Source organism: Mauremys reevesii, linkage group 1 (assembly GCF_016161935.1).
Source record: "Mauremys reevesii isolate NIE-2019 linkage group 1, ASM1616193v1, whole genome shotgun sequence".
Lineage (NCBI taxonomy): Eukaryota > Metazoa > Chordata > Testudines > Geoemydidae > Mauremys > Mauremys reevesii.
Window position 1 is genome coordinate 262,182,096 of NC_052623.1, and position 16,272 is coordinate 262,198,367.

Here is a 16,272-nt window from a genome sequence, read left to right on the forward strand (position 1 = left end):
ATAGCTGTGGCCTAATGTTTCAACCAAAGATCTATCATTTGGTGTCAAATAGAATGTGTATCTATTTAAATGTTTAACAACAACAAAAGAAGAGCCTTTCAACGGCACATGTAGTTAGGAACATACTTACCAAGGCAATTATAAAGACCCTGACTTATCCAAGCTAGTATAGCAAGAGTGATAAGGTCTCCAAAACTCGCTGCAATAGGTGTGGCAACATTGTCAGGATTTATGCCAGTCTTCTTTGATCCAACAATAACTCCAACCATTATTATCCCTAGATCAAAGGTAAGAAGAAAACACGTCAATCTTTATTTATATTGTAATCCCACAGGAAATCTATGGAAAAACTGGAAATCAAAACCAGAGCTCCTGACAAATACAAGCTTGTGCCTTTGTCCTAAGATCATGCTTCCTCCCACTTGACTCAACAAAATTTATTTTATTTCTTTTTTTTTTCAAACAGGGTTAATTAGGTATAGCGCAGGGGTCGGCAACCTTAGACACGCGGCCAATCAGGGTAATCGCACAACATTTTGTTTACATTGATTGTCCGCAGGCATGGATCCCTGCAGCTCCCTGTGGCCGCGGTTCGCTGTTCCCGGCCAAAGGGAGCTGTGGGAAGTGGTTGCCAGCATGTCCCTGCAGCCTGCGGCGCTTCCCGCAGCTCCCATTGCCTGGGAACGGCAAAACGCGGCCACTGGGAGCTGCAGGGGCCGTGTACTGAAGGTTGCCAACCCCTGGTTTAGCTGAATGAACAATCAGATTTCATCACTCAATAAATATGCATTAACTATTATCAGAGGCACACATTTTTTCAGGATGTCCTACCAGAAACTTGGCCACAAGTCACTAAACTGTATAATTTTTTTTTAAATTAACTATTAGATGCACAGTCAATCAAAACATTTTACACCGAGGTCAATAGTTAGTATGCTTTCTAAAAACAGCAACACTGAAATTATTTTTAAGAGTAATTTCCCTATAATATTCAAATGGCTGTCAAGAATGTTATTCACAGTGTTACATTAGCAATATTATTTGGTACTGAAGAGAATTTTCCCTCTCATCCTCCAGTAGACCTAAGAGAGAAGAGAAGCTCTGAAGAGAATTCAAATGTGTTTATTCTATTATTTTTAACATTATTTACATATTTTTTAAATTAATTTCTTCTCCGCCTTCACCTTATTTGTATATACTATTTATTGTAGATTAGGAGTTTACTCTCAGCCCTGTTTAAGAGACAGTGCCTAACTGTGTCACGAGAAATTGTGACTGAGTCACAGCACTTCCTGAGCTCCTGAAGGATTTGGAAATTTAGGAGGGAATATATGTCATCCCACTATCTGACAGCAAACTTCCCACTCATGTCCAGCCAGTACACGGGTGGGGGCATGCACAGCCATAAGTCTGTTCCCCATCCCTACTCCTGATCCCACCCTGCTTTCCATGATTGGTCTCCATGGCTGTGTATTCACTAGAAAAAGAAGTGTGTTCTTAACCTGAGGCAAAATCCTAGTGAAGGCAAGGCAGTGTGCACATTTTCACATGAGTAAACAAGTCAAGTTAAAGACTATGAAGCCTAGTACATGAAAGTTACAAACTGCCTTGTCTTCACCAGGAATTTGCCTCAAGTTAAGAGTATGCTTTTTTTTCCCTAGTGTAGACAAGGACAATGAGTCAGCCCTGCACAGCCTCACAGGGCATAAGGCCCTCTCCAACACCCTCTTACTCCCCTCTGTGGCCACATAGGCAAAGTCTTATTTCACATGGCTTAAAACTAGCAGTGTTAAATGTCTAAGTCTAGGTTGGCAATCCAAATGATTGCTTCAGGTGAAGCTGAGTGGATGGCAGAGATACCTCCAAAATATGATCTTATGGGACATTGTTCAACAAGATGTTCTATAGTTTGAAGTCTATTTCCACAGCAGGGTGGATTTAATTTAAATTAAATTGATTTAAATCATGATTTAAATCACTAGTCAGGAAGACTCAATTTAATCATACATAAAAGTGTATTCTTGTTGGTTGTTATAACCTTAACACATATTCTTCACAACTCAGAGATAGATGTAGATTTCATTTTTAGAAGGTACACACTATACATTTTTAAGTGATTTATTTTGAAAACTTTTCAGATTAGTTTTGCAGCTATATCAGAAAATGAATGATGGTTTGGTTATTCCATTTACCAAAGGTAATTGAAGCAGATATTTATGAAGTCATTGGGAGGTGAACTATCTCCAATTCAACAGGTTAATCATTAATATTTGGAGGATTTTCTTGACATGCTGTATTAGGAGGAGAACAATCACCAGACAGACATTTAAATTGTTTTATTTAACTAAAACAACAACATTATGTATTCTGGATTTTTTTCTTCAACAGCAAACATAATATTTTAACAAAACAAGCATATGAATTTTTGAATTTAAACAGTCAAGTTTTTTAAAATCAGGTTTGTTTTTGTTAAAATTGTTTTTAACTAAAATAGTTAAATGAAATATTTAAAAAAAACTAAAATTGTCTATGTCAGCCAGTCAACCTGAGAATCTTAAAATATTGGCTTCTGCAGCTAACTCAATCATTTTCATCTTCATTTTCCTGTTTGTTCATAATCTGGAAAAGAAAAACAAGCTTTCCTGCTTTTTCAGGTCCCAAACGATTTCTCAGTTTGGAATGAATTAGTCCAAAAGGAAGAAAATAGTCTTTCTACACCGGCAGAAGAAGCTACTTCTGTTAAAAGTGAGATTATCACTTCAACAGTCTCTGAATCCAAGTGCTTAAGTGACTTCCACCAGTTCACTGGTGTGACTTTCTTTAAAACATCATCAGCACACATATATTTATTGAATGGTTCACCCTTACCTCTGAAGGTTATTATAGTTGACATTATGGAGTGGACTGTTTTGAGCACTATATCAAGAACTAGCCTAATCTGATGACAGTCCATTGCTGGATGTCCATGTCATAGCCAACTCCTCTTCTTCAACAGTTAAGGTTTGACCCTAGTACCGAGTATTGAGAATAACTGCAAGAAAGTGAGCTGAAGATAGTGACTGTCCCATTCATTTTTTAATGCTTGTAATTTAACTCTGTCACTGCATATTTCTCGTTTTAAGATCTCACTCAGTTCCTTCCAAATTTCAGCAGCATCAGCAATTAAACAGCTATTTCCCTGCATTTTGTTCAAGGCTACAGAAATAGGCTTTAGGGTACTCAGCGTGTGTTTGACATTTCTCTTAAGCCCAATGTTGAGAACTTTGTCTGTGACAGTGCCATCTATTTTTTCATGATTTTGTTCACAAACTATCATCAGATTAGGCCAGTTCTTGATATAGTGCTCAAAACGGTCCACTACTGAGTTCCATCGCACATCTTGTGGGAGAGTTAGCTTGGTTCCTCCCACTTTTTTCAGAGCAGCTGCTGCAAAGTGGTTGTTACCGAAGTATTTTGCAATTTCAACATTAGTCTTTATTTCTGGAACACTGAAGTCTTTGGCTAGGAAGTGCATCAAATGAGCACTGCAAGCGTATGTTATTAGCTTGGGACTCTCTTCACTCTCTTCTAGATAATTTCTTCTAACCTTGGATACATTTGCAGCATTGTCTGTGATTGAATATGACGTAAGGTTTTATTTAAAACTCCTTCAAATAATATGACAATCTATGGGCAAGTATAATAAAGCAGTGGGCCAGAATTGTGGTCATAATTTAAAACCAGTTTAGCAATAATAAACAGAGGAAGCAAATTTCAACACAGCTGTTTCCCCACGAATTAAACATCTTGGAAAAGAGATATTCAGGAAAATCTATGCCTAGGTTCTTTTTGTGATCCAATTTCATTACTGTGATTTTAGTTTTTAGCATGAAAAGTGCAAAGGGCATCCAACTGCCATCTGTCTGCTTCAGACAGATTGTACTCTACTGGGATTTATATCTTAAGTAACATTGTGACACAGATGCACATTTTGTATTTACTGTAAAACAGTCACTGTAGAACATTACAAATATATTTTTACCCTGTAGAAGAGATGCTATGAAGGCAGTTGCTACACTGCTAGAACACAATAGGATTGAATGATCAAGGCGATATTTGCCCTCTGGAATCCAGCCCAGTGTGACTGCTGCCACTGCTGCTAGAAAACCAACTACTGTTGCCTGGACCTAGGAGAGTAAAACAAGAGTTCATTAATATCAGAAAACGTCACCAACTTAAAATAATTGTTAGACATAAACCAATTGCCACCATTCCCTGTCTCTCATGTCTCACGTTTGAGAGGCATCAGAGGAAGTACGCTCAGCCACTATGGAAAGGGAGAATTTGTACAGCTCAATTGTGATCTCCCTGGATGATTAAGAAGCAGAATTTATGGAGTCTGAAGGAAGAACTGTTCACTCTTCTTATAAGAAAGGCTTTAACAACGCATCAAATATGGTGAAAGTAATAACTAGGCCTGTCAAGCAATTAAAAGAATAACATTTATTTAAATATTTTTAAATTTTTTTTACATTTTCAAATACACCTCTATCTCGATATAATGCTGTCCTTGAGAGCCAAAAGATCTTACCATGTTATAGGTGAAACCGCATCATATCGAACTTGATTTAATCCGCCTGAGTGCGCAGCCTCACCCGCCCGGAGCGCTGCTTTACCGTGTTATATCCGAATTCGTGTTATATCGGGTGGCGTTATAACGGGGTAGCGGTGTCTTATTGATTTCAATTACGATACAGAATACAAAAAGTGTACAGTACTCACTTTATATTATTTTTATTACAAATATTTGCACTGTAAAAAAGAAAATAGTATTTTTCAATTCACGTAATAAAAGTACTGTAGTGCAATCTCTTTATCATGAAAGTTGAACTTACAAATGTAGAATTATGTACAAAAAAACTGCATTCAAAAATAAAACAATGTAAAATTTTAGAGCCTACAAGTCCACTCAATCCTACTTCTTGTTCAGCCAGTCACTCAGACAAACAAGTTTGTTTACATTTTCAGGAGATAATGCTGCCCACTTCTTGTTCACAGTGTCACCTGAAAGTGAGAACAGGCATTCATATGGAACATTCATATGTTCCTTTATACTTCAACCACCATTCCAAAGGACACGCATCCATGCTGATAACGGGTTCTGGTCGATAACCATCCAGAGCAGTGCAGATCGAAGCAAGTTCATTCTCATCATCTGAGTCAGATTCCACCAGCAGAAGGTTGATTTTCTTTTTCGGTGGTTTGGGTGCTGTAGTTTCCACATCGGAGTGTTGCTCTTTTAAGACTTTTGAAAGCATGCTCTACACCTAGTCCCTCTCAGATTTTGGAAGGCACTTCAGATTCTTAAACCATGGGCTGAGTGACGTAGCTATCTTTAAAAATCTCACATTGGTAACTTCTTTGTGTTTTGTGAAATCTGCAGTTAAAAAGGTTCTTAAAATGAACAACATGGGCTGGGTCATCATCCAAGACTGCTATAACACGAAATATACGGCAGAATGTGGGCTAGGAGACATACAATTCTCCCTCAAAGAGTTCAGTCACAAATTTAATTAATGCATTATTTTTTTAATGAGCATCACCAGAAGGAAGCATGTCGTCTGGAACGGTGGCCGAAGCATGAAGGGGCATACGAATGTTTAGCATAACTGGCATGAAAATACTTTGCAATGCCAGATACAAAAGTGCCATGTGAATGCCTCTTCTCACTTTCAGGTGACATTGTAAATAAGAAATAGGAAGCATTATCTCCCATAAATGTAAACAGACTTGTTTGTCTGAACAATTGGCTGAACAAGAAGTAGGACTGAGTGGACTTGTAGGTGCTAAAGTTTTACATTGTTTTGTTTTTGAGTGCAGTTATGTAACAAAAAAGTCTACATTTGTAGATTGCACTTACACGATAAAGAGATTGCACTACAGTACGTGTATGAGGTGAACTGAAAAATACTATTTCTTTTGTTTGCCATTTTTACAGTACAAATATTTGTAATAAAAATAGTAATATAAAGTGAGCACTGTTAACTCTTTACAGTGTGTTGTAATTGAAATCAATATATTTTAAAATGTAGAAAAACGCCCAAAAATATTTAATACATTTCAATTAGTATTCTATTGTTTAACAGTGCAATTAAAACTGCGATGAAGCGCGATTAATGTTTTTAATCGTGATTAATTTTTTGAGTTAATTGCATAAGTTAACTGCGATTAATTGACAGCCCTAGTAATAACAAAAAAAAACCTGGGGGATTCTCAGGAGCCTAAAAAGACATACACAACAAAGCTATGTCCGAAGGCAAATGGGAGACTACATCTAATACTTAAATAAAAGAGTCAAAACATGGGTATTTTATACACCTTCTTAGCACTGTATGTATTTAACTATAATGTATAACTATGAAGCAGTTATTCAAAATCTAGTTAAGGAGCAGCTGTTTTGGATTTAAAGGCAGTCATCTTCTCAAATGTTATAGTCACTTTAATACTATTTATTGTCTAACAGCCACTTCACAGTTATTTAAATATTATAACCTGTGAAAGTAGAGTATAGAAAGCATTTGAGACGTCAAGATTAAATGGACTTTACTGGAGATGGAACTATTTTTAAATCATCCCTAGAAATAGTCTCTTTCAAAAAAAGAGATGAGATATATTTGAAAAGGCAGGATGGGAATATGTCCATGGATGTTACCTGTATTATGCCTTTTATTGATAAAACCGCTCTATTTCTGCTGCAAATCTGTATTACTTTAGAAACTGACTATATACTACCATAAGAAATTAGAAATTAAAGTGAAGTAAATTAACTCTGAACTGATTGAGTGTTGCACTGTTTCTATTGTTAGCATCAAAAATTGTGCTGGGCACTTTAAGTAACTGTTCTTGTGAGAGTATGCCAAAATGAGTAAGTTGTACTTACCTGTTTTAAGGCCAAATTGCCAATTATGAGGTTCCACTTCTCAATGGGAGAATCCATTTTCCCAACATTTACCTTTCAAAATGAGAAAAGTGAATTTTAGACATTTGGATTTAAATTTATGGTACCATTTATTAACTTTAAGGTTTAGTAGTAAAGTAAAGGTAAGAACATAAGAACAGCCATACTGGGTAAGACCAAAGATCCATCTAGCCCAGTATCCTGTCTTCCAACAGTGGCCAGTGCCAGGTGCCCCAGAGGGAATGAACAGAACAGGTAATCATCAAGTGATCCATTCCCTGTTACCCATTCCCAGCTTCTGGCAAACAGAGGCTAGGCACACCATCTCTGCCCATTCTGGCTAGGAGGCATTGATGGTCTTATCCTCCATGAACTTATCTAGTTCTTTTTTGAACCCTGTTATATTCTTGGCCTTCACAACATCCTCTGGCAAGGAGTTCCACAGGTTGACTGTGCGTTGTGTGAAGAAATACTTCCTTTTGTCTGTTTTAAACCTGCTGCCTATTAATTTCATTTGGGACCCCTAGTTCGTGTGTTATGAGAAGGAGTAAATAACTCTTATTTACTTTCTCCACACCAGTCATGATTTTACAGACCTCTATCATATTCCCTCTATCATAAGATGTGTATGATCATTCAGTTGTCATACTAGAAAAAGGTTGCAGTAGTACCCATTCTTTAGATTAATACAAGTCAATAACATGCCTGCATAATTTCACTGAACACAGCTGCTAATAAGATATTGATAAGACATGAACAATAATTTTACTTGAAAAGTTTTTCAGGAGGATTAATGCTTAAATTCAGCTATTTTAAAAACATTAAAAATTAGCCATATTTATATAGTGATGCGGCTGCTGTTCAGTTAAAATAGCATCTACAAAACTACCCTAAACTGACGGGGTTTGATGAACAAAAAAGTCTTGCCAATTAAGTGTTTCTCACACACTTTTTAGCCAATTGCATTGTGAATGCTACTTAATTTCCACGAACACACTCAAATACACCACCTATCAGATCAGTTGGCAGAAAAAAAAAAATGTGTGTCAGTGTTTAATGTTTAAGGACAAAGTCAGTCTAAAATACCCCTAAGAGCTTACACTCCATGGGCCTCATAATGTAAACATTTATGCACGCAACTTCCCTTTGACAGAACTACCTAAATGAATACAAATACATGTGCAAGTGTTTACAAAATCAGGTTCTATAACTGAGAGCAGAATTTGGCCTTCCAGTTCTGGATTTACACCAATGCAACTACATTGCTGTAAATAATTTCACAATCCAGTTCTGAGGCTGGGACTTGAGACTATCCAATATATTTCAAATGAAACTTGTTTTTTTTAAAAACAACAACAAATCCCTTCATACAAGATCTTCCACAATATATTTCATATTTCTTTAATATTTTTTTTTGGTGAGAGCAAAACTAACACAAAATGTGGAGACTCATGGAATCAGTGAACACTGTCTGAGGACATTTTAAAAGGCTTTTGAGCAAACTGGCCAGAAGGTCATGTTTTCTAGCAAAGATACTATGCTGCTTAAACTTTTTTTTGAAGTTCATTAATTTATATACGTGGGATAAAATATCACTTTATAAATAAATTAAAGCCCTGCTGTTTGGTTTTCCCAGTTGAATTTTTTTTAAGTTGGTTCTTACTGCTGTTTCTTTTCTATTTTGCTCTTGCTGCTTTTGGTTTAGGAGGAAAGTTGCAGGTCAGAGGGAACACCCAGCTAAACTCACTGAAAGTTAATTATAAGGTACTTTATCACAACCTACAATATAAAGTAAATATGTTAGTGTTCAAAGTACACTCAATAAACATCATAAATAATCCTATAGAAAAGTAGAACTCTCAATTATTTCTTACTGGCATTCTTAATAAACACATCTGCTAAACCAGATGTATAATGAGTTATGGGTAAAACATGAGGAGTTTCTTCCTTAGTAGGAGGAGTCCTTAAAAAACACCAAGGTTTGCCTGAGTGGACATTAACATCCTATAGCAGTTTTAATTAATACAGGTGTTTTCCCTAGAATCTTCTGTTCTGATGCAGAACCCTAGCTACATTTAGTCCAGGTCTACACTTTACCAGTATGGCTGTACCAGTACACTATGCTGAAAAAGAGTTCTTAGTGTGGGAATAGCTTATACTAGCAAAACTGCACCTTTACTGATACAGCTTATTTCACTTGGGGAGAGGAGGAGAGTGATTTGATGGAATAAACTACACTGGCAAAACCCTAGGGGCTACTACCAGCATAGCTATGTCACTCACAAATCACACTTCATTCACACCTGACTGACAGAGCTATGCCAGCAAAAGTTTTAGTGTAGACATGGCCTTAGATCTAGTTAGCCTGGATACTGCCAAGTGATGAAGTGGAGGTGAAATCTACTCAGATTTTAGAGAGGACTAGAGATAATATGCTTTAAAGAAGTCTCCTGTTTCAGTCTGTTTGGGGGTTTTATGTGTGTTTTCAAATTATCGAGAGGTAGTGGAAGGATTCCTCCACCACCTCTCGAGTCCAACATTACATACGTAACCCAGAGAAAGTATTAAGAGCCTAAGGGTACGCCTACACAGAAAAAAAGACCCATGGTGGGGAGCCCAGGTCAACTGACTCAGGCTCCTGCTGTAGGGCTAAAAATAGCAGTGCAGATGTTTGGGCTTGGATTGGACTGCTATTTTTAGCCTGCAATGTGAGCCTTGAGACTCTGAGGATCTGAGACTGGCTGCTACAAGAGGTTTTTGTTTTTGTTTTTTTCCTGTGTAGACATATCCTAAGTCACCTTCTTTGACTTCAAATTGAATTTTGGGTTCTCAGCACTTCTCTGAATCAGTCTCCTAAATGACTATACTCTGCCAGCCAGAGCTTGGATTGGGTCAGTATGCAAAGGTACAACATTCAGGTACCCTTCTGAAGCTCCTATCTTGTTCTCCAGAATCTTAGCTTTCATTTTTTTATAACATCAGTCTCTAGCTGTTATGGCTATGAACAAAGCTTCCAAAATATAAATTGAGTGTAACCCATGCAGAGAGGACTTGGTGAGAGCCTGCAACAAATTGCTCTTAGAGACGTGAACTGTCCCATACATCTCAGTGAAGTGATCATTCAGATGCCCAATGATACTTTAAATGTCGACACTGTTAACTATTTCATTCTTCACATAAGAAGAGAGAGAGGATCATAGATCTGCATAATTTACTTTGAGTGATGTCTTGTTTTGGTACCACTAATGGGTGGTGTTTAGGAGATACCAACACATTTTCCCCTCCTCCCCCATGAAGCCTATGAGCATATTCAAACCCGACCAACAGAGAACCAAAGTCAGATCCCAGCAGAGCACAGAGCATGCATGATCATATCTGGAACACTACTCAATCTGTGAGCAGTCTCTCATTTTGGTGACTCACATGGTAGAGATTATTTTGTGGATGGAGTTTGGAAGAGTAACATACTTTTTCCTGTCCTTGCTATGGGGAACTCCTGCAACAGGTAAATAAACTAAGCCAGGTTCTATTCCAGAAAATTAATTTTGTCTTTTTATATTACAAGACATGTGAGAAGAGGGAAAAAAAAAAGATTACTTACTGCAGTTGATAGTCTAGATGCCAAGGTCATTTCCAAATTACCTTTAAGACCAAGCAGTGCAGGAACCAAGATAAAAACTTCAGTAACATTTCTGAACACTTCCCAATGCTATTTAAAATACAGGTAAAGAAAAAAAAAGTAGTTTAAAAAAAAAGGATCTCTTCACATTCTACAACACAGTTTTAAGGGTGGTATAGGATTCTGATCTCAACAGATTTCAGAACACCAGGGGTAAAGTTTACAAAAGTATCTAAGTCCCATTTTCAAAAATGACAGGCACCTGGGCACCTGAGTCTCATGGAAAGTCAACAGCCCTTTAGAAATTTTTCCTAGGTTAGTACTTGGGATAAGAAACTTCTACTAAAAACTTAGGATAAGTATTGGCAGTTCAGGTGATAATACTCTTTTCTCTGAATGAGTACAGAACCAGCTTTCTTTTATGATGATGAGGGTTCTTTGCTGCTGTTTTTTGGATGTGACAAATCTGGGTTCCTCACTACATCTGGTCATTAAAGAATGCATCACACTTATTGTAGGATTAAGGCTGTAAAAACTTAAGTTGGCCAAATAGTAATTCAGTTAGTGTCTGAAAGCCAATCAAGATCTTTTAATGAAAGGCATTGAGGTAATAATCATAACAACATAAAATAATAAAAATAAATAATAAAACAAAAAGTCAAGGTCTGTCTCCCTTTATCAGTTCTGAGTTGCCTTAATATAGTCGGGGAAAGGCAAAGCTGATCTTTCAGTGAAGTGTATCTAGTGATTACAGAAGGGGATTGGGAGCCTACATTCTATTTCTGGCTCTGCCACTCACATATTGTATAAAGTTGGGACTTAACTCATCTGAAAAATATCAGTCTCCTTTAAAGAGTGTTGTGAGGGTTGATGAATTAATGTTTGTAAAGCTTTTTGAGATCATCAAATTAAAGATATGACAGGACGTGCAAAATAAAATAAACTGAGGCCATTCAACAATTTAAGTAACTTTACTCAAGGGTGTTAAGATTTACAAATATACCCAAAGGAGATGCTAATGCAAGGGTGGGCAAACTACGGCCCAGGGGCCGCATCCGGCCCTTCGGACGTTTTAATCTGTCCCTCAAGCTCCCGCTGGGGAGTGGGGTCCAAGGCTTGCCCTGCTCCAGGAATACTGTGGCTCTGCTCGGCTCCCAGAAGCAGCAGCATGTTCCCCGCTCCAGTTCTTATCCATATGGGCAGCCAGGGGCTCTGCACACTGCCCCCACCCCAAGCACTGCCCCCAAAGCTCCCGTTGGCCAGGAACCATGGCCAGTGGGAGCTGCAGGGGCGGTGCCTGTGGACCGGTCAGTGTGCCAAGCCGCCTGGCTGCGCCTCCACATAGAAGCCAGAGGGGGAACATGCTGCTGCTTCCAGGAGCTGCTTGAGGTAAGAACTGCTGGAGCCTGAACCCGACCCCCTCCTGTACCCCAACCCCCTGCCCCAGCCCTGATCCCCCTCCTGCCCTCTGAACCCCTTGGTCCCAGCCTGGAGCACCCTCCTGCACCTCCAACCCCACTCCAGAGCCCCTTCCCCCAGCTGGAGCCCTCACCCCGCTGCACTCCAACCCCCTTCCCCAGCCTGGAGCCCCCTCCTACACCCTGAACTCCTCATTTCTGGCCCCACCCCAGAGCCCACCCCCCCAGCTGGGGCCCTCACTCCCGCCCGAACCCCAACCCCCAATTTCATGAGCATTCATAGTCCAACATACAATTTCCATACCCAGATGTGGCCCTTGGGCCAAAAAGTTTGCCCACCCCTGTGCTAATGAATGTGTCCTACTCAGTCACTTTAACATGTGTAATTCTCACTGACTTCAACAGGGGATACATACTCATGTCTGAAGTCACATTGCAGTTCTAAGTTGTTTTTTTTATCTGACCACTATTACCTGTTTAGTTTTTCACCATTTTGTTGCCATTATATAAGCTGACACAATGCTGACAGAATAATACACTATTATGATTAAATATCTGACCCAGGAAATGTGAAAAGGTATGTATTTTTATCGCAAAGATAGAGAGGTACAATTACTTCCCTGAACTTTTAGGGCAAAATACCTTTTGTAGATATAAAAGGAAGGGCCACATAAATCTCACCCTAAGCGAGCAGTGGATATGTAACGAGGCCCTGAGAGCTAAGACAGCCCGTATTAACAAAAAAGCCAATTACTCAGAAAGGGAGTTGAACAAATAACATTCTTTACTCGGGTTACTTCTTGGCAAAACAGAGCCAGTTAAAGCATGAGAGAAAAAACTCAAATAATCATTTTATATACACCTTATCTATAAAAACTATATTAAGCTCCTAAATTGATACAGCTGGCATTGATGCATTGTCTTCTCACTTTAAAAAAAATAAAGGTTGAAATGAGGTAGCTAGAATGTTCTGTCTGTCCTGTTCTTTGTGTTCATTTTTATATTCTTTTTGCATATATCTTGAGGGTTTTTTTTAATAGTATGTCATTTCCAGGTGCATTTTCAATAACACTGCTGGTGAGTCAAAGTTACCATTAGAAACTAATATGAGATTTAATTTATTTCTATTTAAAAAGTGGCTGCAAATTAAAGCTTGGGATAGAAGTTACTACAATAATGGATGAAAGGGATATTATCAACCTGAAATCCAGTACATTTTTTTGTAATGAGTTAAAAGTAGTATCAGATACCATACCTGCCCTTGAGTATCACTATCAATTTTACAATCATATGTTCTTATTTAAAACAAAAAAAATATCTCCCCAGTTGCTGTGTAAAAGCACAAAGCAAGAGAAATTGTGAACCTAATGAAGTAGAAAGTGCCATCAAATGCACCAAGTATACAACTGAAAAAAAAATATCCTCTAATCTCTGTCAACTATAGTAATCTTATGTATGGCTCATAACAATAAGTATAATATTCAGACTGAGGCATAATTTTCAGTTGATGACATCCTTTTAAGTCACTCAGATTCCAGTCTGACAAAGACTCGAGCTGTGTGCATAATTTTATGCAAATGAGTATTCTTGGGCCTTGTCTGCATAAGGAAGTTGTACCAGTTTAACTACATTTGGTTTTTAAATCCATGTATTTAAACCAGTTCATATACTTATTTGAGCTAAATCAACATAAACCAGTTGTAAACTCATTTATGTGTGTCCATAGAGGGCTTTGTACCAATTTAACTAAATGGATTTTAAAAAACAATTTTAATTAAATTGAGGGTACTTTTGTGTTTAGACAACACTAAGACTACATAGGTGTGTGGAATTATGTACATGTTGAAATCTTTACAAGATCAGGGGTTTAATCTTAAGGAAGGCATTGCAGAAATCTGAGTTTAAAGAAAATTTAGTCTTTTTTTCTGGTTTAAATTTTGCTTTGAAAATGTGTTCTCTGTCAAATTTTAAGTACCGGTACTTAAAAAATGACTTGACTGAGTTTAAACTACATATTGTAGTGACACAGTATAAGGAAGCAATAGTATTTGCATACCAGTTTTGGTTTCCCTTTAGTGGTTTACAAGATGGTCATTTTCTTTAGTGTAATTAAATCCTGACTGAACTTTTGATTCTCAGCTTTATTTGCTCTAATTTTTGAGACGGTGAACAACAGAGTATGCTTTTGTTTGTCATTGTGTGCACTTTCTGGATTCTCAAATAATACTTAGTTTCAAATACAAATAAACCTATATTTTTTCCCTTGGAGATAAGGAATTCAGTGGATTCATATCTGTTAAAACAGATTTCTGTGAACTCTACTTGCAAAGAGAGGGAAGTTTTTATTTATACAGAATTTCTGAAACTACCACTAAGCAACTCGACAGAAAATAAAACAAATAGCCCTCAAGGAAGGAGGAAAAGGTAAGGAACTGAGCTAGTCCTTTCTTAGGTTTTAGCTTCCAGTGAATTTTTTCAAACATTATGCAATGTGTCTTTGTACAGTAAACAGTTAGCTGTGAATCACATGACTATAATTCCACTAAAGTGCTGCTGCTAACATCTTCAACTCAAGTGCAAAACTAAGGTTCAAGTCTTACAACCTTCATCTATTTCAGTAATCATCAGTTACAAGAATACTTCAGATTAGGAGCCTGAAGCTATGTGGAAATTCAGCTTTCAAAACAGAGACAGTCTATTTTATCTTAGTCTGAACACCCACCTTCAGTTGGGGCTCTTTCCTCAAACCAGTGGGATCTAGCCATGGTGAATTCAGACATAATTCCATCACAGGGCAGAGTACTAGAGGTATAATCTTCGGCCCTGTCTGTACTATTAAAGTTAGTGTGCAGTTTTGATAGAGGCACACAATAACAGATTTCTTAAGAACCGTACACTCACCTCCACATACAAATACTCTAAAGCAGTGGTTCTCAACCTCTCCAGACTACTGTACCCCTTTCAGGAGTCTGATTTGTTTTGCATACCCCAGGTTTCACCTCACTTAAAAACTACTTGCTTACAAAATCAGACAACAATACACAAGTGTCACAGCCACTATTACTAAAGCGGAGAGTCTCTCACAGAGGTCACAGAAGTCACGGATTCCGTGACTTTCTGGGACCTCCGTGACTTCTACAGCAGCCAGGGGGGCTGGCCCGGCAGCTCGGGAAGCCCCTTGGCCAGTCGCACCGGCCACTGCTGGGGCAATCTCGGGCCATTGCGCCCTGCTCCCCCAGCAGCAGCAGGAGTTTGTGTGTGGGAGGGGGAGCGGGAGTTGGGGCACGGGAGAGGGTGAGGGCTCCGGTCAGCACTTACCTCAGGGGGCACACTGGAAGTGGCAACATGTTCCTTGGCTCCTAGGCGGAGGTATGGCCAGGTGGCTCTGCATGCTGCCTCCACCCACTCACACCGCCCCTGCAATTCCCATTGGCCACAGTTCCTGGGCAATGAGAGTTGCGGAGCTGGCCTTAGGGTGATGGCAGCATGCAGAGCCCCCCTGGCCACATCTCTGCGTAGGAGACAAGAGACATGTCGTCGCTTACAGGGAGCTGCACAGAGCCAGGTAGGGAGCCTGCCTGCCCCACCAAATCCAGCCCCCGGCAGCAGCGGGGGTCCCAGGTCATGCACCGCAGCCTCTCCACCCCAGCAGCTGCAGCGGTCCTGGGCTACCCCCTGACTCCCGCTCCTCCCCAGACCCGCAGCACCCATAGGCTGTTCCCTGCCCCAGAGCACCAGCAGTGCCCCCAGGCCGCCCCCTGCCCCAGAGCACCCAAGATTTAGTCGGGTATATAGAACAAATCATGGACAGGTCATGGTCCATGAATTTTTGTTTACTGCCCATGATCTGTCCATGACTTTTACTAAAAATACCCGTGCCTAAAACGTAGCCTTAACTATTACTGAAAAACTGCTTACTTTCTCATTTTGGCTGTATGAAATTCTAGTTTGTACTGACTTTGCTAGTGCTTTTGGAGTAGCCTGTTGTAAAATTTGCCAAATATTTTGATGAGTTGATGTACCCCCTGGAAGATCTCTGTGTACCCCCAGGGGTACACGTACCCGTGGTTGAGAACCATTGCTCTAAAGAGCCCTGGAACAAGCTCTGTATCATTCCATATGTACCTTTATAGATTATATGAAATGAAGCAGGGCTTTAATACTCACCTCTACATACCATATATTTCCTCAGAGATCATATGCCACATAAATGTGCACAGGCTGTCATGGGGGAGGGAGGGATAGCTCAGTGGTTTGAGCACTGGCTTGCTAAACCCAGGATTGTGAGCTCAATCCTT

General features: G+C 39.1%; 1 protein-coding gene across 3 annotated transcripts in view; it reads right to left on the bottom strand.

Moving 5' to 3' along the window:
* Positions 1-16,272, bottom strand: part of SLC41A2 (solute carrier family 41 member 2) — a 94,025-nt gene that overhangs the window by 57,884 nt on the left and 19,869 nt on the right. For all 3 annotated transcript variants that reach the window (XM_039484617.1, XM_039484612.1, XM_039484623.1), the window contains 4 exons: positions 10,539-10,646; positions 6,920-6,991; positions 4,022-4,166; positions 131-277 (listed from right to left, as the gene is read on the bottom strand). In XM_039484617.1, the coding sequence (XP_039340551.1) occupies positions 131-277; positions 4,022-4,166; positions 6,920-6,991; positions 10,539-10,646 (472 nt within the window). The remainder of the gene's footprint in view (positions 1-130; positions 278-4,021; positions 4,167-6,919; positions 6,992-10,538; positions 10,647-16,272) is intronic.